Source organism: Epinephelus lanceolatus, chromosome 8, assembly GCF_041903045.1.
Source record: "Epinephelus lanceolatus isolate andai-2023 chromosome 8, ASM4190304v1, whole genome shotgun sequence".
Taxonomy (NCBI): domain Eukaryota; kingdom Metazoa; phylum Chordata; class Actinopteri; order Perciformes; family Serranidae; genus Epinephelus; species Epinephelus lanceolatus.
Window position 1 is genome coordinate 39,954,025 of NC_135741.1, and position 22,951 is coordinate 39,976,975.

Sequence of the window (22,951 nt, forward strand, 5' to 3'; positions counted from 1 at the left end):
TGAGAACAGTAACAAGTGAGGAAATATAGCCAAACTCAACAGCCACTGGTTAGTGATGCAATTTGTTTTACAGAGCTAATGTGACTGTCAGTGTAAATATAATGTGAAAATATCCAATTGCGATTACTGGTATTATTACTACAAACTCCAAACCTATTGTTCTGGTTCTGGTATAGTCTTAAATAGGATTTTTACCAAGCACCACTCACACACTTATATTGTCCTACATATGTAGTCACATTTGTTATTGAAATTTGTTATACATTAAGTTAAATGTTTTGCAATTTCAAAATCAAGTTTTTTAAACCACAATTTTGGACTAAAACAAATTGTCTATCAAATCTATGTCACATTTTGAGACAGAAACACACTAATTAATGAGCACACAACATGCAAAAAAAAATGTGGCCAATTCTGGAGAGGTGATTACTATTTTAGTAATATAATAACATCACTAAAATCATCTCTACTGTCAGTGAATGACTACCACATCAAACAAATTAAACTCAACAGCAACATGCTGTACTAAGTGAATTACTCACCAATATAAACAGGCGCATAGTTGGACTTGACGTTCTCATCCAGGTATGTGACCCCTAAGGTGTAGAGAGGTGTAGCACCCACACCATGTAGAAACTGGCCCAGCATGAACACAAAACGATAGCTTGACAATCCTCCACCCTCCTTGTCCTGGCACGGGCTGGTACGGTTGGCAGAGCACATTCCTGTTCTCTCGGGCAGACTGACCTGGTAGGGGGGTGTGGTAAAGTGAGGCAAGGCAAACACTAGAGAACCGAGCGCCATGATCAGCACACCCCATCCTAGCCAGCGAGGTCTGTGTCCCGTCCCTCCGAAGTAGCTGACGAAAGCCAGGCAGACGCAGGCGGCAATGTCGTAGGAGCTGGCAATGAGGCCGGCCTGATAGCTGCGCAGGTCAAACCGCCTCTCAATGGAGGTGACTACTGTGTTAATGAAGCCGTTGATTATCATCCCCTGGAGAAAAGAGGCTACACAAAGGAAGAACAGCACCCAACGAGGGGTGTTAAAAACTTGGATAGCTTTGGGTGTCAAAGCCCCCCAGCCGTATAGCTGATCTGAATCACTGGAGATCAGCTTCAACCCCAATGGAGTCTCTGCATGAGGTCTTGTTTCCACCCCGTACAGCTGCCCCGGGAGTGTGGAAGCCCCAGTAAAAATTGGGGGCCGAACAGGGCCATCAGCTCCGGGGCTGTCAAGGCTTCTGGGACCTGAGCCTATGGGGCTGTCTGTCTGAGAATCTGGGGGGCTGGGGGTGTCCACGCAGGGGCCCCCGCTGAGAGGGCAATCCTGAAGGTCCAGGAGCTCCTGCTTGGAGCTGAAGGAGGCGTCGGCATTAAGCAAGATGGGCATTTCCCCTCTGAGGGGCACTGTGGGGTTCCTGTGGCACAGATGAGAGGGGAGACTTGGGAAGTCTTTGAACCAGGGAGGCAGAGTGATTTGTTTACAGCCACAATGTAGAAAAAGGAAATGTGAATGAGCTGAGGCTAGGGGTGGATCTGTCAGGCTTGTCTCTGAAATGATCTATTCTTGGCTTGTATCGCGTGCTCCATGTGTCCACAGTACTGAATATTTATTTAGGCTCCTCAGGTGCTCTTCTTTACCTATTTGTACAGGTTGTAATGACTGCTTCATACTGATGTTGAGTAATGACATCCTATGGGAAGCAAAGAGAGAGAGAGATTTAATAAATTAAAAGCCAACCAATCGATGGTCTGTAATAACATACCAAAGCTTTTGATGGTTGCCTGAATGGATGATGCATATGAATCTGAATCGATGACTCAGTAACACAGCTGAGAACATACATCAAGTAACTAGAATAACTGCCTGCATTTGCCTGATGGATGCTTCACTCACATCATCCCCCCGGCAGCACATATCTACACAATCCACCGACCACATCACCCCCATCCTCATTCAGCTCCACTGGCTACCTGTCCATCAGCGAATCCAATATAAAGTCCTTCTCCTCACATTCAAAGCTCTCCATAACCTGGCCCCCCAGTACCTGTCAGACCTTCTCCACCCTTACACCCCCACCCGTGCTCTACGCTCCTCCTCAGCTGCTCTTCTGTCTGTCCCTAATTTCAAACTGACCACTATGGGTGGCAGAGCCTTCAGCTGCTCTGCACCCAGACTCTGGAACTCTCTGCCCCCCCATATCCATCAGATTGACTCCATTGGACAATTTAAATCACAGCTTAAAACCCATCTGTTCAGGCTTGCCTATCCGGTTTAATTTTCTGTCATGTATTTTATCTATTTTTAATGTTGTATTATTGGTATTTTTGTATGTTTTTATTGTAAGGTGTCCTTGGGTGCTCAGAAAGGCACCAACAAATAAAATTTATTATTATTATTATTACAATCAAGGTAGACACATTAGTGTCACTATTTCAGTATCTGACCAAATGTCTCCCCTTCTGTTCCTGAGATATGACGTTGAATAATGGTCAGAAAAGTGTTTTGCAGAACATTATGATGTCACAGTGAAGTTGACCGTTGACCCCTTTAAAAGAAAATGTCATCACCTCATAATTTTGTCTCATTGGATATTAGTGTGAAATTTGTCCGAATTACTTTTGGCCAAAACATGTTTTGTAAGGTCAGAGTGACCTTTGACCACAATATTCTAGTAAGTTCATTGTTGAGTCCGAGTGGATGTTTGTACCAAATATGACGAAATTCCCCTAAAGGTGTTCTTGAGATCGTGTTCACAAAAACAGGAAGTGGCCTTGACCTTTGATCTTTGACCAGCAAAATCTAATCAATTCATTGCTGAGTCAAAGTGGACGTTTGCGCCAAAGTTAAAATAATTGCCTGAAGGCATTCATGAGATATTGTATTCACAAGAATAGGACGTGTGTACATTTTACAAATATAAAACATGGCACAAAAATTTGTAATAGAAAGAGTCAGAACTGGCCTTGTTTGCAGTTCGAGGTGTCCTGTCAACAGTTTTACAGATGTCTATTTTATAATGGTGACCTATGGGGAAAATTATTTTTGGGCAGTGGGGGATGTTTTTTTTGCTGCAATACCGCTGGTGGCCACTGGGAAAGATTGACTGCAAGGCTGGGTGGCTTTACTGGGGGCCTGTTTTTTGGCATGTAAGAATAAGACCCAGACAAATGAGCAAGGCAAGACAATTTTAAGTGCAGTTAAGAAGTATTCCACAAGTAATCCAAAGTATTTAGGACAGTTTGAGTATTCTAATGAAATACTTTACAAATCACATTTTAGGCTATGTTCAGTTATCTGCAGTGTAATACATTTTAGCAGCAACCCTCCCAACACTGCACACATGAGTATGAAATCAGTCCTGGTGCCTTCTGTGCACAATGTTTTAGAGCAGCTGAGAGAATGGACTCAGTCTCCCACAGAGACTGAATGTTTTCTAATTACCTACACAAAGAAACTTGTGAAGGTAAACACAGACACACAGGCTTACACACACACAACCTATAAAGTCTAAAGAAACACACAACGGTAATGAACCATAAGATGCACTTTCTGCTCCAGCAAGCAGAAATACAGATCACAGCTTTCATAAACACCAACATATAAAACAGTGTGCAGATGTAGCTGTTGTATAACAAATTTCATTTGACTCATTAGTGCAGCTTGAGATATTATTCACAATTCTACTCCAAAAACACACCCATGGAATAATAAATGTAATAGTTAAAACCACTTCATGAATGAATATTTGGCTACACTATCCAAGTAGAATTCATATAATCCAGAACTTTGAATTGAAGTGATAAAAGCATGGCTAAAAGCTAAACTGCTACCAGATCCATCGATTTACCATTATTCATTGTCCTAAGTTTACTTCAATTCAAAACGGAGGAAGATCTTAGAACCTGTCTATCATCTGGAGGCAAATTCAAATTAGTTTACTTAAAGTTAACTGTGATAACACTAATGCTAATGCTAATTTTTGCTATTAAAAAAAAAAGAAGTACTTACCAAAAAAACTAAATGCCCCACCCCTTAAAGCATCTTTTAGGACAACAGAATTAGAATTTTTTATGTGACTAAAGCATTACAAATAACTTTAATGAACCGAAAACACACTCAAATAGTGACAGCTACGGCTACACCTAAACTCTGTGAATCTACACCAAGGTTATGTTACCTGACCAGTACAACTTGTCTCAAAGTGGCTATGCCCTTAATTATGCATAATTTTAAGCCTAAATAACATTTAAACAGATGAGTTTTGTAAAAATGATTCCTCTGTACAGCTGACAGCTCCCCAAAAGTGAAGCCAAAACATCTCAATTGCCCCCTAGTGGGTAGCTAAAGCATGGTCATAAACCCCGCCCCTGCATGTGCTAAACTAAATACATTTTTTTTAAAGATGGTTTCTCTCATTTTAAGGATTTCTTATCATGCTGCTGTATGTTCAGTTGTTTCTTTTTCTTTTAAGTTTGGTTTAATTAGTTATTTGATGCCATAAAAATGGGGAGTTGGCATCACGATTGACAGCTATGTGTGTTAATCGGTGTGCTTGCAATCAGTGGCGCTGTTTGCGATTGGTTGGATGGGCCCAGATCGGTACTGCACAGACTCTGGATGGCAGCAGCCATTTCCAAGACATTTTGGGTTCATTTTTGTACAGTGGATGTAAGCTGAGACACATCCTCCATCTTAATATACGATCTATGGTTTATTTCTGCTGTAAAGTTGGGCATTTTAACATGGGTGTCTTTGGGGATTGACTTGCTTTTAGAGCTATCCCCAAGTGACCACTCAGTGAACTGCAGTTTTTGGCACTTTCACATTGGCTTCATTTTTAAACCCTGGAGACGGCCACTTGGTATGATCAAATGCATCAAAGGGACAAAGCATAAAATATTGAGATATTATTTATATGCCATATTGCCCAGTTTAAATATTGACACAAAACAGGGTGTCACAGGGTCTCATGTCATTTACACTTTGTCCACCTTAAAACGATGATTATGTTGCCACCACCTGCTCACAGTAAGTAGAAGCTGACACAGAAGCTGGTTAACTTTCCTTCACTAATCTTAACAGTCTGTGTAAATGTTTGCCTCACATAAACCTGACCTTAACATTCCATTTAAGTTCACCACTTTGAATAATGAACCTATAACAATGTCAATAAATTACAGAAGTAGAAAAAGGGAAAAAAGTACTTTCATTGCTGAGTAATTTCCTCATGAAATGAAGTGCAGGTCAACATGTTAACCGATGTACACGCCTCACACTAAAATAAAGCATGTGATGTAACTGGTTACCTACTACTGTACAGCAATATTTCATTTTCAGACAAGAAAGCAATAATTCAATTGCGTTTTAGACTTGTTATATTGCTATGACACATACCAACACTGTAAATAAACATTGTATAATAATATTACAATCCCAGTACATGGTTTGAAAAATGAAAAATGAAAATGAAAAATGCTTTTGTCTCTAAAAAATAAATGTTCTCTGCTTTAACTTTACAGCAAACACATTAACAGCAACAATTATGACTATTAATATCGCATGATCACCCACAAAAATTCAACTTCATCATTTAGCCTCCTACCTCCATTTCAGCGTCTGATAATCAACAGGTCTGGTCACATGTAAATGAAACAATTAGAGACAGAGTGAAAGAGACACGATAACAGATGGAGAAAGATGGAGAGTCAGAGAGTGGAATCCATGCTAGCTCCTAAACCCGTCTCTCAAAGCCTCTTATAGTCCAGCGCTGAGGCAGCACATCAGTACATACACATGCCCCGTCAGTGGAGTCCTGCAGGCGGTCTGGAGGGAGGGAAGTGCACTCCCCTCCGCATAATCCACCTGTCAGAGAACTGCTCACTGGTACTGCCTCCTGCTGGAGGTAAACTGTATTGTTTGGTCACTGCTGCTTCTGTACAGATTCGTACACACTTACAGTTCAATGCGCACACAGCAATGTTCAAAAGCTAGCTTAAACCAGAATTTCTAGAATTACCGCCTCATGGTTGCATGCCTATGTGAAGCAGTCAGGTTAACAGTTTACATCCATGTCTGTCTAGACTCGTTTGTAGCCATGGCAGTACACAATGCTTCAAATGTGGATGTTGCTGCAAAGAAGCTACAAATTCTACATGGATGCTTCACACACATTTTGCCTCTGGCAGCACAGAAGATTTAGACAATCAGCACAGCTTCAAGATGGACATCCAAAATTAGTGTCACCAATTTAGCACCCGACCAAATGTCTCCCCTTCTGTTCCTGAGTTATGGCGTTGACTGAGTAATCGACAGAAAAGTGTTTGCAGAGCATTATGATGTCACAGTGAATGTGACCTTTGACCTGCTGGATATGAAATGTTATAATTTTATCCTAATAGACATTTGTGTGAAATTTTGTCAGTGTAACAATTCTTATGTTATGGCCAAAAACATGTTCTGTGAGGTCACAGTGACCTTGACTTTTGCCCACCAAAATCCATCAATTTGTGCGATTTGTGCTGAATTTTAGGGATGCATGATAATATCAGTCTTTAATCATCAGACACCCTCATCTGGGCGACCAAGCCGGATTAAAGTATGATGTAGAAAAACCATTGATATATGGGAAAAACAATGGATTCTGATAGGGATGCATGAAAATATCGGCATGTCATCAGTATCAGTAAATGAAGTATTTGAATCGACCAACATGCTGATAATATCGGTACATCATCGGTTTCAGCCAATATTGGCTTTAAAATGAACTACCAGAATCAGCCAATATGCTTTTTTCTTATTTTGCATAATAAATGAATATTACATACACTGAAAAACATTGTATTTCATGTCTCCATCTGCTGGTGGGCCATCACGATAGGAGTATGATGCATTATATGATGCTAATTTGACTACAGAAGAGATATGATCACTAGACTTAGGTGGGGAAAAAGTCGATATGACGATATTGCTTATCAGCCAAATAAGTTATACATCAGCAAAAAAATCCAATATTGTGCATCCCTACTAAATGTGAAGTGGTGCGTTTCATAAAGACACTAAAGGGTGCTTTGGTATGTTTTACATGCTGAGGGCCTTGTCAAAGCGGTGTTGTTTGATGTCCTAGCAATGAGAACAGGCTGAAAAATCAGAAATGTCAGGTTCAGACTAAACCATATCAGCTTAATTATAGCCTGACTCAGCAGAGGAAGGACGTTGGATTGGAAAACAATCTATCATTCAACTGTTACCATAGCCAAGCAGAAGAGGAATAATAATGTTGGTGCTGCTTGGTAAAAAAAAAAGAAAAAAAGAAGAAACAAAATGCTCTCCCACTGCTACAGCTACTGCTTTTTCTGTCAACTAATAACTACAACTTTTAGCACTGAGACTATAGAAAGCAGTCTGTAAAATGGTTGGTGGAACACTACCCCAGCTCATTATTCTGCATCTTGACTGAGCACAGACTACCAGAGGGTCCTGACAAGCAAAGCTGTTTGCTAAACAACAGAAATGAATAGGACTGTTCAACCATGCTGCTGCAAGCTGTTGTTTTTTCAGCTGATCTCTCATGATAAGTACGAATAATAAGGTTTGGGAGGGAAGCCAGAGCATAAAATCCAATTAAAATCTTATTACGTTTAATTGACAGGCTGATGGATGGCCAAATGAAGTTAGACCTTGTTTCAGGTCTGAGGTGGTCTGAGGTGGTGGTGGAGGTGAACTCTCCAGTATAAAGTTAGAGGAATTTGTGAGGTGAGAGATTGTGAATAAGTTTTATAAGGCCTCATGAAAGGCAGGCGAGGAGAGCGTGAGTGGATCATTATCTGGTGAGATGACCAGAGGTGGGAGTGTCTTCAAAGTTGAACCGGGCCACTCTGTTAACAATGCACCATGGTGAGGTAATACCCTTCTGTCCCACTGTTTGTTTTTCTGTCCCTGGTTGCTTATGAACCAAACAAAGCCAGAAACTGAGAAGTTCTGACTGGGTTTTTCTTTTCCTATTTCATTCATATCTAATTTTCTATCTTGCTCTTTTCATTTATGTTTTCAAAGGGAGATCAGAGAACAGAGTTGTGATATTAATAAGCAATGGGCTCTGCCCTACCTACCGGGTCCTTTATCTTCACAGCAGAAATGTATTTGCTTTGGACCGGGGAGTCGTTCCTCCTCTGTGATAAACAAAGGCTTTTGATGTATCAAGAGGAAGCCTCTCATGTGGTTATTACACATCGGAGACACAACACACTTAGATGATGTCTCAAACTGTCAATCTTACTCCAAGACACCAGTGTTTGCACACACTGCTATGAGGTGTCAGTGGTGTAATCAGATTTTGCTGAAAAAAAAACCCAAAAAAAAAACAATATTTACTACAGGAAAAAAATCCCTTTGGTAGAACTGTAGTAGAGGAGATGCTGCAAAGCTGGAGTGAATTCAGTGAATCAACTGTGAGAACAAGTAACCCTGTTTGAACCTAGCACTGATGTAATGCCAAGAACCCGCTCTTTGAACCTTAAATTAGAAAAGCATACAATCCTAAATCAAACTCCAGCAGCATTGTTTATTTGGCCTTGTTGACCCTGCACATGTTGAGAGGCTAATATAACATACATCTGACCATTGTTTGTAAGAGAGGAGATAATTGCAGCCTTGATACCAGCCTGAGAAATCTTAGGCTACGTCCACATTACAAGCAAATTTCAGGGTAGTGTGGAAACATAAATTAGATTTTTTCCAATTAGATCTGAGCCACTTTCATATGTGGTTCTAAAATAAAACACATATCCAATGGCTGGCCATGCAACGGCTGCACGATATTGGATTTCTTGCCTAGAACCAAAATGCCGATACATAACAACTTAATTGGCAGATAACAGATACTGATATCGATATATCCACATTTTCCCCACCTAATTTTAGTGATCATCAAGTCTTTTCTGTAGTGGAATTACCAATAATGTACCAATATTATCAGCATGTTGGTCGATTCAAATAATTTACCGATACTGATGACGTGCAGATATTATCATGCATCCCTGTCAGAATCCATGGTTGTCCTCCCATACATCAATGGTTTTTCTACATCATACTTCAATCTGGCTGAGTCGCCCAGGTGAGGGTGTCTAATGATTAAAGACCCTATTATCCTGGGGTCATCACTGATGATTTATCCAAGTTGCACCACATGGTGTTTGAGAAGCAAATGCACAGGAAGTGTCGTAGTGGTCTGTTGAAACTACAAAAGGCTGCCATGGGCATACAGCTGCTGCAATAGGTTGCTCCAACTGCCAGCCAATACAGCTCAACTGGCAGATGCTGTCTGACAGGGACAGCTTGCCAACATGCCGCAATGTGTCAGTTTATGAGATATCCCATGAATTAGTGCCCCAAGAATGACGTTACGTACTTAACATAAAGTTACACACCTAAGAAAAAGTTACAGAGGTTAGGTTTAGGCCAGTGAAGTTACTGTGGTAAGGTTTACAAAAAGAAACATGGTTGGGCGTCTCTAGTTTAAGACAAGTTACTGTGATTAGGTTAGGAAGAGAAAGATGGGGATGACGTACCTTAAAAGGACTTAAAGTATCCTCAAAATTCACACAGTTTTGAACACTGATTTCCTGTGGAAAGTCCCGTGTTTTGTGATTCATCCACCACCCCAACCTGCCTCCTTATGAGACAGCTTCCCCTCTTTATTCTTTACTCCCGATCATGTTGGTCACTGATTGCAGCCTTATGGGATATGTGGGTTAAACACGAATTACTGGCTCATGATTACAGGTGCATTATTTTTTGAGGGAAACAGTACATGTGTACAGCAACAGCGCTGTCACAAAGCGCACCAGAGTTAATGAAACGTAACCCTGGACATCCTCAGGTTTTGGAGGAATCCACATCATCGCCCCACCACTCCTGACTTTCCTGGCCACACCCACACCTCTCTCTCCACATAAGTACCAGCAACACCTGCTAACAGAGCTAGTGGACTGAAAGCTCATGTGTACAACAGCCCCCCATCCAGACACCCATTGCTCCTAAGGACATTTCTCTGAAAACACACCATATTTTCTCCCAAACAGAAGCACATGGCTAACTTGTACCAGTATGTCAGTTAGGGTTAGGATTGGGGGAAATCATCAGAAATGAGCAATAAGCCCTGTACTGTGAACATAGCCTCAGTAGCAGGAATATATTTTCAGCTTTATTCATGTCTAAGCTTGTAAAAGGGGATTTGTGACTTTTTTAGTCTTTGTTTATAGGTCTGAAGAGAGCAGAGATGTTTGATTGATAATAATTACAAGCTGTGAGGCCACCCTTTGAGAAAATTGTAACATCTTCCCCACTAATTCCGAGTTCACTATACTTTTTGGTTTACCATGTCTGTCTGACTACTTAACCCGGCATCTGATCTGATGAACTGAAAATTTTAGATACTTCAAAATTTGCTAAATTCAAGATGGCAGATATCTGTCCAATCAATTTTCCAAAATCAGTACCATAGCACAACACAAGACCATCTCCACCTCATGCTGCATCATGTGCTCACTGAAATGTTACTGATGACATTGAATAGTCTCTAATTTTGTCCAGCCATAGATGCCCTCAAAGTTCTCTAGTACATGAATACACACACAGGAGCAAGTGCAATACGTGGCCAGTAGGGATGCACAATAATATCGGTTGATACTGGCTTTAAAATGAACTATTAGAATCGGCCAACAAGTTTTTTTCCATATTTTGAAACATGAATGGATATTATATACATTGAAAAGCATTGTATTTCATGTCTTCATCTGGTGGTGGGCCATCACAATAATAGTTTGCGTGCATAATATGATGTTAATTCCACTACAGAAGAGACTTGATGATCACTAAAATTAGGTAGGAAAAAAAGTGGATATATCTTGTTATTGGCCAAATAAGTAGTTATAGGCATATCGGATATCTGCAAAAAAAAAAAAAAAAATCATGCATCCCTAATGGCCAGTATACTAGCATCCAGGCGAGTTCCTATACGTTGTTCTAGCCAGTTCCTGTCGTCCCAGTAAAGTAGGCACCCATCTCACAGTAGGCAGAGCAATCCAACCCTACGGGCCCCAGTGTCACTGTGGGGAATTAATGAGATGGGACACAGTAGGCACTGACCCAATAATGATCTTCTGCTTGGTTGCAGATTAGAGAGCAAACCTCAACTAGCCCCACAGGCAACAGACAACACTGCTCATTTACCCCTTGCCTCTATAGCAATGAAGCATCTCTATTGTCTGCTCAGCTGTTCATTCTTCTCTCTCCTCTCCTCTTTAATCCACAAAACTGACAAGACAGAAACAGAGCAGGGAAGTAGAGCAGTATCAGTGCAGATACTCTCAACAACTACATCTTCTTCTTCTACCTGAACTACAGCTAAAAGCACGCCTGAATAACATTAAAACAATTCTGTACTGTTTTTCAGGCATTTCTAGTTTGATGAAATATTCATTGTTATGGATTGTTATGAGGAAGTTAGTCAATGCAGTGTGAGAGTATCTATCACAAAAAAAAACAGGAACCTGATGATACATAGCAGCAGCTGACCTTTTGGTCAAAGTCAAAGCTATAATCAAAGAGAAGTAGCAGACAGTACATGTAGGGTGGCAACTAAAGATTATTTCTATTGTAGATTATTCTGTTCATTGTTCTTCCAATTTATGTGTTAGTGTACAAATTGTTGGAAAATAGTTATTTAAATTAATATTCAAATTAAAAAAAAATGTAAATTCAAATGTCTTGTTTCGTTCAACCAACAGTCCACAAATCAAAGACACTCAGTTTACGGTGATGTAAAATACAGAAAAGCAGCAAATCCTTGCATTAGATGGAACAAGAAAATGTGTTTAGCAGTAAAATCTGTGTGTTTGGCTGTAAGAGTATGCATGACCACTCAACTTTGTCTTCCCTTGCTCCATCACACATAATTTATTGTAGGTGTTTTACTAAGTGTGTTGATAATTGTTGTTTCCGTAGACTCACAGCTGGATTACCAACTGGGTAATGTGGACAGCTGCCCCAGGGCCAGTAAGATCCTGAAAAGCACCACGTTGACTGTTTGGCAATTGGTTTGTGGTAGCTTATCTATTTTAATTTGGTTTGGGAACATGGGAAGCACAATATCTACTGATATGATACAAGCCTTAATGCATCTTCTTGGGCATCCTGACTTCATGTGTGGAGCCAAAATTTATAACCAAATGAAGTACTAATAGAACTACATAAGCCAAGTATTGGGCTGCACATGGTCCACGTGGACCTTCGTGGACACAGGCTGATATTTACGTCATGCCAACCTTTTCCCCTTTGTGACCACACAGATGCGAAAACTATTAAATGCACTTTACTGCACCTTGAAGGTGGGTCCTGCTTCAGGTGGGTCCTGATTCAGGCTCTTGTTGTTTGAGGCCCTGCCGTCAAGAGAGTCCCTCTGACAAAATCTAATTTAAAAGCAAAAGTTGGACATTTTGGGAAATATGCCTACTTAGTTTCTGGAGAGCTAAATGAAAACAGAGTCCTGCATGGGTTCATTTTGGAAACCTATACCCGCCCCTACCCATAAAGCTCAGTGCCAGAACCGACCCGACACCCAGTAATAAAAGTCCTGTGACCCTACTTGCACCCGTGATTAACCATACACAAGCTACAGTCACTCACATTAAGCTGAGTTCTCTTTTTTTGAATTACAAATCCAGCGCAGAAAAGTCTTTTTCACTGGTTGTGTTCAGTGTCAGAATGGCAAAAACATTTAGCGCAATGAGTGCCAGACTAAAAAACTTTTTAGTATGCTCCTTCCACCACCATGAAACCTCAAAAGCATCCTCCTTGGGTGTCCTGAACTTGATGTATGCTGCCACCTCATTCTTGGGCTGCTAAGTTTTATCGCTGGAATCCTCAACATCATTGATGAATGTGATGACAGGCTCAAAGGTATGACTTGTGTCATTGACTTTCAAAATAAAAGGAACTGCGGCTTGATAATAGTGATTTAGATGACAAAATAGTAAACATATACTGCACATCTTTTTCATTTGTTTTATTCTGAAAAATGAAAAAAATGTATTTTTGTCTCAACTGCTGCCCACCTGCCTGTAGTTCATTTTTAGCCATGCCTGTACCCATGAATTTATGTATATACAGTACAGGCCAAAAGTTTGGACACACCTTCTCATTCAATGCGTTTTCTTTATTTTCATGACTATTTACATTGTAGATTCTCACTGAAGGCATCAAAACTATGAATGAACACATGTGGAGTTATGTACTTAACAAAAAAGGTGAAATAACTGAAAACATGTTTTATATTCTAGTTTCTTCAAAATAGCCACCCTTTGCTCTGATTACTGCTTTGCACACTCTTGGCATTCTCTCCATGAGCTTCAAGAGGTAGTCACCTGAAATGGTTTCCACTTCACAGGTGTGCCTTATCAGGGTTAATTAGTGGAATTTCTTGCTTTATCAATGGGGTTGGGACCATCAGTTGTGTTGTGCAGAAGTCAGGTTAATACACAGCCGACAGCCCTATTGGACAACTGTTAAAATTCATATTATGGCAAGAACCAATCAGCTAACTAAAGAAAAACAAGTGGCCATCATTACTTTGAGAAATGAAGGTCAGTCAGTCCGGAAAATTGCAAAAACTTTAAATGTGTCCCCAAGTGGAGTCGCAAAAACCATCAAGCGCTACAACGAAACTGGCACACATGAAGACCGACCCAGGAAAGGAAGACCAAGAGTCACCTCTGCTTCTGAGGATAAGTTCATCCGAGTCACCAGCCTCAGAAATGGCAAGTTAACAGCAGCTCAGATCAGAGACCAGATGAATGCCACACAGAGTTCTAGCAGCAGATCCATCTCTAGAACAACTGTTAAGAGGAGACTGCGTGAATCAGGCCTTCATGGTCAAATAGCTGCTAGGAAACCACTGCTAAGAAGAGGCAACAAGCAGAAGAGATTTGTTTGGGCCAAGAAACACAAGGAATGGACATTAGACCAGTGGAAATCTGTGCTTTGGTCTGATGAGTCCAAATTTGAGATCTTTGGTTCCAACCGCCGTGTCTTTGTGAGACGCAGAAAAGGTGAACGGATGGATTCCACATGCCTGGTTCCCACTGTGAAGCATGGAGGAGGAGGTGTGATGGTGTGGGGGTGTTTTGCTGGTGACACTGTTGGGGATTTATTCAAAATTGAAGGCACACTGAACCAGCATGGCTACCACAGCATCCTGCAGCGACATGCCATCCCATTTGCGTTTAGTTGGACGATCATTTATTTTTCAACAGGACAATGACCCCAAACACACCTCCAGGCTGTGTAAGGGCTATTTTACCAAGAAGGAGAGTGATGGAGTGCTGCGGCAGATGACCTGGCCTCCACAGTCACCGGACCTGAACCCAATCCAGATGGTTTGGGGTGAGCTGGACCGCAGAGTGAAGGCAAAGGGGCCAACAAGTGCTAAACACCTCTGGGAACTCCTTCATGACTGTTGGAAAACCATTTCAGGTGACTACCTCTTGAAGCTCATCGAGAGAATGCCAAGAGTGTGCAAAGCAGTAATCAGAGCAAAGGGTGGCTATTTTGAAGAAACTAGAATATAAAACATGTTTTCAGTTATTTCACCTTTTTTTGTTAAGTACATAACTCCACATGTGTTCGTTCATAGTTTTGATGCCTTCAGTGAGAATCTACAATGTAAATAGTCATGAAAATAAAGAAAACGCATTGAATGAGAAGGTGTGTCCAAACTTTTGGCCTGTACTGTACATATCTTTACCCATGACACAGCTTTTTGCAGACTATCCGCAAAACATATTAAACATGATACACATATTTATATATTTATTTACATATTTATATTAACAAAAACATATTTTGAGAGGTCACACTGGCCTTGACCTTCAACCACAAAATTCGAATCAGTATATTCCTCAGTCCAAGTGGACGTTTATGTTTGAAGAAATTCCTTTAAGGTGTTCTTGAGCTATCATATTCATGAGACTGATATGAATGCAAGGTCACAGCTACCTTGACCTTTGACCATCAAAATCTAATCAGTTCATCCTGGAGTCCAAGTCCAACCTTTGAGCCAAATTTGAAGAAATTACCTCAAGGCCTTCTTGAGATATCATGTTCACGAGACTGAAACAGACAAGGTCACAGTGACCTTGACCTTTGATCACCAAAAACCAAATTGGGAGGGGGGGGGTGTAATAGAGGCCTAGCAGCTCATTTTGCCCAAGGGCCCCTAAGGTATCCGGCCATGTGTAGACCTATTTTGTATTTCATTGTTTTAATCTTTGTCCAAACATGATTCGTAATCATATTTGGCAGATCCTATAAAGTATGCATTGGGCAAACTGGTTATAGCTATTTGAATATGGAAGGATGAGTAGACAGGCTAGCAAATAAAGTGTAAAGACAGGACATCATATACTTTATTCAAAAATAATTACAACTGTGCAAATAAAGTGAATGGGACAGGGCACGTGCACATTGTAAGAATAACTGTCATTTTTTCAATAAAGGCCAAATGCTGACATGTGTGTCACACGCTGTGTTGGATGAAGTAAAATATCACACAGACACATGTCCAATAGTATTGTCTGTATCTGACTGCAGACATAGAGACACACAGACCCACATCAACCCCCTGCCCTACATCTCACAGACATGCCAGCACATGTGACCTTGCTGCCTCCTGTTGGTGGTGAACCCAACTGGAAGATATGACCTAAAGAGACAGCCAATAAGGGACTTAGATTTCAGACATGTTATAGTCTAAAAGGGACTTCCATGTGCATGTGAGATAAGACCTAGAGAGCAGCCGGCAAAGCTCTCTGACTGTCTGCACCACAGCGGTGCCTCTGCCTTTCAAGGAAGGATGGAGGGTAAGAGGGGGCAGGAGGGAAGTTACTGTATCAAAATGTGTATTTTGAAAAACAAAGAATGCTAGTGTGCCCCCATAAACACAGAGGGGACCATAGTTAAGAGTCACTGAAAAAGAAAAAAAGAATAAATATGGACTGGCATACGTGTAGAATGGTATCAGAAACCATGATCTCAAAGGTTTGTGGTTCATCTGGCTCTGTGGGCTTGATTTGAAAGTTATTATATCACACACATTCCAGGAACTCACCCACACACTTGCACCAGACAAAAATAATAATTTCACAAGACAAAAATGACGGCAGTGTTACTAACTTCTGTTTTTATAAGTGACTGACAAGTGGTGTACAGGATGATGTCATCTGCATCACTCTTGCTATTTCTATTTTCCAAACATTATTTCTGATCTATTTTTGTGCTCATTGAGTTGCTAATTGTGTCAAGCAGGGCTGGGCAATATGGACAAAAATTCATATCTCTGTATTTTCAGGCTGAATGGTGATACACAATATATATCTCGGTATTTTCTACAAAATGGGCTACATGTTAAGTTAAAAGTCAAAGCCTCATGTGAGATGTCATAAGCACTTTTATAAAAAAAAAAAAAGACAATCAAGATGTTAACTTTTTGCGCATAGCACTGGAGCTACAGAGCCTTAAAGGTTTGCAGCACAGGCCACAAAACTATAACATGAGTATAAAAGATGTGATGTGATGTGTGTGTGTGCGTGTGTCAATGCTCTGTGTAAATGCTCTGTTTACTTTTTTCTCAAGAAGGCCTTTTTGCACAGGCCTTTTTCCCTGGAGTTGCATTTCTGGATCCGTATGAACTTTGAGTGAACTTTGAGACATTTTAAGGTTCGTCCTCATCCTGTTTCTTTTCCTAAACCTGACCATAGTAACATAAATTGCCTAAACCTAACCACAGTAATTTAATGTTAATTAGAGATGTAATGTCATTCGTGGGGCACAAATTTGTACCATATTTTCGCAGGATATTATATTGTTCTATGAGAATATGTTGAATAAATCCATAGCGATAAAATCTAACACTGAACGTCTTTTGTGAATTTTTATCTGTTTTTCTGATTAAAAATGAGAGTTGGAAATGTTTGACATTGGGTAAAATGCTCCACTCGTCACTGTCACCAGCTGTTCAATCAAAGTGGAGAAGGGGGAGACAAATACCACAATGACCAACCATTGCAGAGGACACAGACAAGTTTCCTCTGGGAAAGAAAGGCTTTGGTGGCCTTATTAAAGTAACACCAGCGACTGTCCAGCCAATGAGAATGTGGTCGGACAACAACATATTGACCAACCAATTGACTAACTGACCAGAAGATTATAGCCCATGTGAATTTTATGAATGTTAATTAAACAAAATTAAGATGATGTAAGTATCAAAGAGCACTGCCTCGCTGTTAAATTTGCATCGCTTTTTGTATGTTGTCAAATGAATAATTGTTTAACTTAGTTCAAATGACAAAGGTTTCAATATTTCAGTTGTAATATTTAAGTGCTGCAGTGTATGGCAATTTCGCGATTAAAAAACTGACAGAAAAATTCCATTGTGTTGCAGAAGCTAGTGGAAACAGAGTGAGAACATTATCCAATTGAATTCACATTTATGTTTTATTTTTGTGAATCCAGAGTGGGGAAGGAAGTTTGCAATGTCCCTGAGTTGCGTCATATTTGTTGCTTCCTTCACTTATTCTGTGGTAGCAACAAACATTAATTTAGCAGCAAAAGAGTGACTGTTTGTCATGAATATATTTAGAAATCTTAGCAGGAAAATCTTGCTTTTTTATAAAATGAAATATAAGATTAAGCCCCCCTCTCCACCCCAATAACTTTAATACAGTCCCTAAGTTGTTTGCCAGATACTTTCTGCAGCACTGAATGAGGGTGATGACCTCAGCTGGTTGTACGGCAACAGGCGTGGGTGGCTGATTTAGCTGATAAAACACTGCAAAGACTAATATGCTAACAGACATTGAAGCTAGCATGGCATATGCACACATGGTAGGTGTTATTAAGATTGTATGGCTTTTAAGTTGTATAACTCATTTGCCACTTTAGTGCACACAACACTGCATGTGGAATGAGTCCTTTATCCTGCTCTGGCACCATCTGTTTTTGTGAACTGGGTCAGACAACCTTCAAATTAAACTGCATTAGTTCTGCACAATGCCTATCACCACAGCGACAGTGCTCTCTGTGAAATCACTGTGCTGTCATCAAAAAAATCTGATGTTCCACATTAGGTACACTGTGTTGTTTTTATGTGGTGCATCACACAAGACTCTGATTGAAATCAGGGTAATATATTACACCTTGTTGACAGATGGTGATGGATTCACCAGTGAACAGCTTGTTTCAGCTGTGGTAAGGTGAAGACAACAGAGAAATGAGGAGGAGGTTCAACCTTTGATGAGAGGACTGATCCTATGCTTTGACAGGAAATGCTGAGTCGCTGCTCTGCCAGCCCACACACAGAGACACACTCTGACTTTAGTGTGGTGCAAACATGCAAACATGACCTTTGTGATACAAACCTTTTTCACATTACACATAAGTGTAAAGTGTTATTATGTTATGTAGGCGTGGCCAATATATCAAGCATACACAATGTATCGTGACTTGTTCCACACAGGATGTGTAAAATGACTATATCGCAAACATCAACTATAAATTCACAAAATGTCTGTAGAGGAGCACTTCCAGGAATTGTTTGTTTGAGGTGCTCTTTGGATGGGACAATCATCATCAGCTATAAATTGTCACATCCTTTTTTACACCAGCACAAATATGATACGCCACACACACTTACCCGCGCGTCCAGGCCACTTTCTCCTAGGTGATAGTTTGTGAGGCTTATCTTGTTTTTGTATCTATATGTCTGCCGACTGCAACCAGTTGCTGCAGTTTGCATCCACAGAGCACCAATCCAACTTGCAAATATTATTATTATATGAGCTGGAGAGCTGTTTGCTTCCTGCTCATAGTGAATAAATCCACATGTTTAATGGCCCTGCGGTAACACTTTCACTTTCTGCTAACAGTCAACTGTTGACCTGAAGCTTCAAGTTCACAGCAAAACATCGACACTGTTGGCCAGGATGAGCTGGGTGTTTCAGAATAAAAACATCTGTAGTTCCACATTGATTTATTTCATTGCAACATAACTTTATTTAACCTTATTATAATAATACTTTAACTTTATATTATAAGTTTGTTATTTAACTTTATTATTACAATACCTTATTTAACTTTATATTGTAACTTTACATTATTTAATTTTATAATAATACCTTGTTTAACTTTATATTATAATTGTATGTGATTTAAGTTTATAATAACAGTAATAGGTGTTCCGGACATGTCCCACTTGGGGTCCCCCAGGGAGAGCTGCAAAGCGTTGCCGGGAAGAGGGATGTCTGGGTTGCTTTGCTTGGCCTGCTGCCCCTGCGACCCGACCCCGGATAAGTGGATAAAAATGGATGAATGGATGGAATAACAGTAATATAACATCTTTGTAATAGAACTTTATTGTAACTAGTGATGTCATGAGAACTGATACTCGTGATACCGTTGAAAAAAAAAAACGCAGATACTCATTTTTTTGAAAAAAAAAAAAAACAAATGGAAAAAACGATACCAGCGTAAGAATCGGTGCTATGACTTTTCTGGAACTGATGGGGGCAGTATACGCCATATAGCGTTACAGTCCATGCCTACATTCAGAGTGATACGCTGGTGGCCAAGGCTACCACCTGCTACTCAGTTTTTAACACACTCACACACCGATGGAAGCATCATCGGGAGCAATTTGGGGTTCAATATCTTGCTCAAGGATACTTCGACAGGCAGACTGGAGGAGCCGAGGATCGCGAAGCGCTGATCTTCCGATTAGTGGATGACCCACTCTACCCCTACCTCTACCTACAGCCACCTATCTGTCCAGAGGTAACAAAATAGGTAACACCTATTAGCACCTTGAAAGCTCTCTAATTAACAAGTTATAACTTGTTTGTTGAATCTGTTCTTCTTGTCTTTACATTAACCTAGTCTCCTGGCTGTATAGCTGCTCAACCACCCCCATCCTCCCCCCAGTATTCTATTTGTCCCCTGGCTTTCTACAAGGACACATTGGCCATTTTAATTCCCAGATATTCCATCTGCCAGTCATCTACAATTAATATAACCACAGTTACTCAATTCCAACATCTCACACACTCCCAACTTGTCAAATACTGCTGCTGATTTCGTTGTCAGATACTGACGTACAAAGGCACCTTTCGCATGGTGCGCACATGGGTGCCGGCTATTTCTGACACTGCCAGCCAGTTTGTCAGTGGATGCCTGTGTCAGACATGACGCATCGTGATGCTCTTTGTGGCTCTGTGATAATATGCTTAAATGCTTATTTGAGTTTGTACTAATGCAAAGGCAAACAAACAGAAAAATATCTTACTACTTGTCAAAAAATGGTGTCCACCATAGGGTCACAATTATAGATTTTCTTGGTATGATTATTGTCAGAGAAATAATCACGGTTTTACGATTATCACGATTATTATGCATTAATTAATTACACACTGAAAATGTGTAAAATCACATGAACACTCCTTATAGATGTTTAAGTTTCATTTATTTCCATGCCAACATAACAAAAAACAGCAGGATTTCCTTTTTGGGAAAAAAGGTTTAAACAGGAAAAAAAACATCTAGCTAACATCTAGCTAGCTTTTTATTTATAGCTGCCCTTTGAAACATAAATAATACTGTAACAGTGAAAATAAACAAAACCACATATCTGAAATTAAATACAAGCTAGCTATGTATTTCCTTTTGGAACAAAATAAGGGGTGAAAGGCTGCAGGAGCCACCTGCAGACTTGCTTCAAGTCCTTTCAGTTCAGGTTAAAGTGAAGAAATGTCAGCATGTTCACATGCTCAGAGCTGAATCTTGATCGCTGAGGAGACAGGATATGGCCACTTGTGCTGAACACTCTTTCCGAAGGGACACTTGTGGTAGGGATACAGAGGTACTTTCTGGCCACTTTTGAAAGCATTGGCATTTCTTGCGCATGTGCCTTCCACCAAGCAAGTGGGTCATCATCTGCATTGACAGCAGTGAGGGACAAGTACAGTTTGATCTCAGAATCAACTTTGTCTTGAAATGACAGCATTTCACTTCCTGAAGCAGCTAACCTGTTCTTCTTTGCAGTGGTTATGTGCTGCAATAACCCAGGCAGGCTCTTCTCTTTCCTTTTGGTTGTAGTGGCGGTGGTGGCGGTGGTGGTGGTAGTGGTGGTGGCGATGGCGGCAGAGGAGGTGCTCTGTTCAGTTGCTGCTGGAGGCTCTTCTGTGTGTGGATGTGATGCAAGTGCCAGTGCTTCATCACTGCATGCCTTGACTGTGTCATCCAGATTGTCAACAAAGTTTCCTTTGAACCTGGGGTCCACAAAACTGCATATGTTCAGCACATTCTTCATTTCCTCTGTATATCTGAGGTGCTGTAGCAGGTCTTCTCTAATTACACGTTTATTTGTTTAGTGAGATTGCTGTCTTCCACTTGTTCTTCAAGTGTCTCGTTGTTGATGTGTTCCAAGACTGGCTTCGGGGAGGATAGTGTGACTTGTTTCTCTGAGGCCAGGACGTCAGTGAAGTCATGGAGAGGACAAAGGAGCTGGCTTACTTCCTCCAGGACAGTGATGTCATTGTCTTTAGGCATAAGATGCCAGGTGGATCTGTCTCCTGCTAGCACTCCACAGATGGCCTGCTGTTGCTCCAAGAATCTTGAGATCATTTCAAATGTGGATCCCCACCTGGTGACCACATCGTGTATCAGTGAGTGCTCAAGGATGTTCAATTCTGCCTGCTTTTTTTGAAGCTCACGTTTCTGTTTCCAGCTTCGAGAAAACCCTTTCACCAAATGCCTGCATGCTCTGGTAGGAGATTCCACCCTTGGTATCTTGAGGACTTTGGAAATGGCCAAATTCAAATTATGACCAAAACAAGAAAACCAAATACAGGGAAATGTTTCAAAGGCCTTCTTCATGTTACTGGCATTGTCTGTTGTAATTCCAGACAGAATCTCTTTTTTATTTTCCAATCCAAGACCATGTTCTCCATCATTTCTGCTATGTGCTCTGCAGTGTGGTCTTCTGGAAAATAAAGAGTCTCAAGACAGTGAGACGTAAGCTTCCACTCAGCAGAGATGTAGTGGACTGTAAAGTTCATAAAGGGCTCTCCACCACCACCATTGCTGGTCCATAGGTCTGTGGTTGCACCAAACCACTCACCCTCTGCCAGCTGTTCCTCCACACTCCCTCTCACTTCCTTGTACATGGCTGGGATTTTGTTTGAAGAGAAGTAGTTTCTTGTGGGTACTTTGTATTGTGGCACTGCCTTCTTCATGAGATGTAGAAAACCAGGTTTTTCCACAATCTGAAATGGCATCATGTCTTTAGACATGAAATAGGCCACAGCTGTATTTAAATCCTGGGCTTGTTTTGAGGTAGGACCATAGGTGACACACTTTGCGAAGGATTCTGCAACCATTGGTTGTTGAACTGCAGCACCACCAATCTTGGCCTGAAGGTGTCGGTGAATAGAAAGAAGAAAAGTGAAAATAAATTTCCAACACCCAGTTGAGCTTTGTTTGGGCTTACAGTAATGACTTAAGCTGACTGTTAAAATACAATTTTGACACTGACACTGAAACAGTCTGACGACTAAAAAAAGGATTTGAACTTTTAACAGTCGAATTTATGAAATGTGCCTTTAACATGGTGTATACTGTGTCGCCTAGCAGCAACGTCATCAAGCAGCGCCTGTTATGATTTGAGTCTGCTGAGCGCACCCAACGGTGGTCGGACGTATACTTATGAGCTCCTGCTTTTTCTGTTATCTCTCAACACAACAGTGATGGGTATAAGTACATGTGGCGACTATTTTGTTCATGTATGAAAATGTAGTAGCCGTACAACCGGGCTTGGTAAGCTTGGAGTGTTTTTAAGTTGATGTAA

The 22,951-nt window shown here is 40.7% G+C and overlaps 1 protein-coding gene across 3 annotated transcripts in view; it reads right to left on the bottom strand.

Annotated features, from left to right (window-relative positions):
* slco4a1 (solute carrier organic anion transporter family, member 4A1) overlaps positions 1–22,951 on the bottom strand; it is a 50,300-nt gene that overhangs the window by 23,496 nt on the left and 3,853 nt on the right. The window contains exons 1-2 of one of the 3 annotated variants that reach the window (XM_033628596.2): positions 18,749–18,961; positions 543–1,693 (exon numbers count right to left, since the gene is read on the bottom strand). In XM_033628596.2, coding sequence (XP_033484487.1) covers positions 543–1,389 — 847 coding nt within the window. In that variant the 5' untranslated portion in view covers positions 1,390–1,693; positions 18,749–18,961. Of the gene's footprint in view, positions 1–542; positions 1,694–5,605; positions 5,788–18,748; positions 18,962–22,951 lie in introns of those variants that run through there. The other 2 variants (XM_033628595.2, XM_033628594.2) reach the window with 2 other exon arrangements.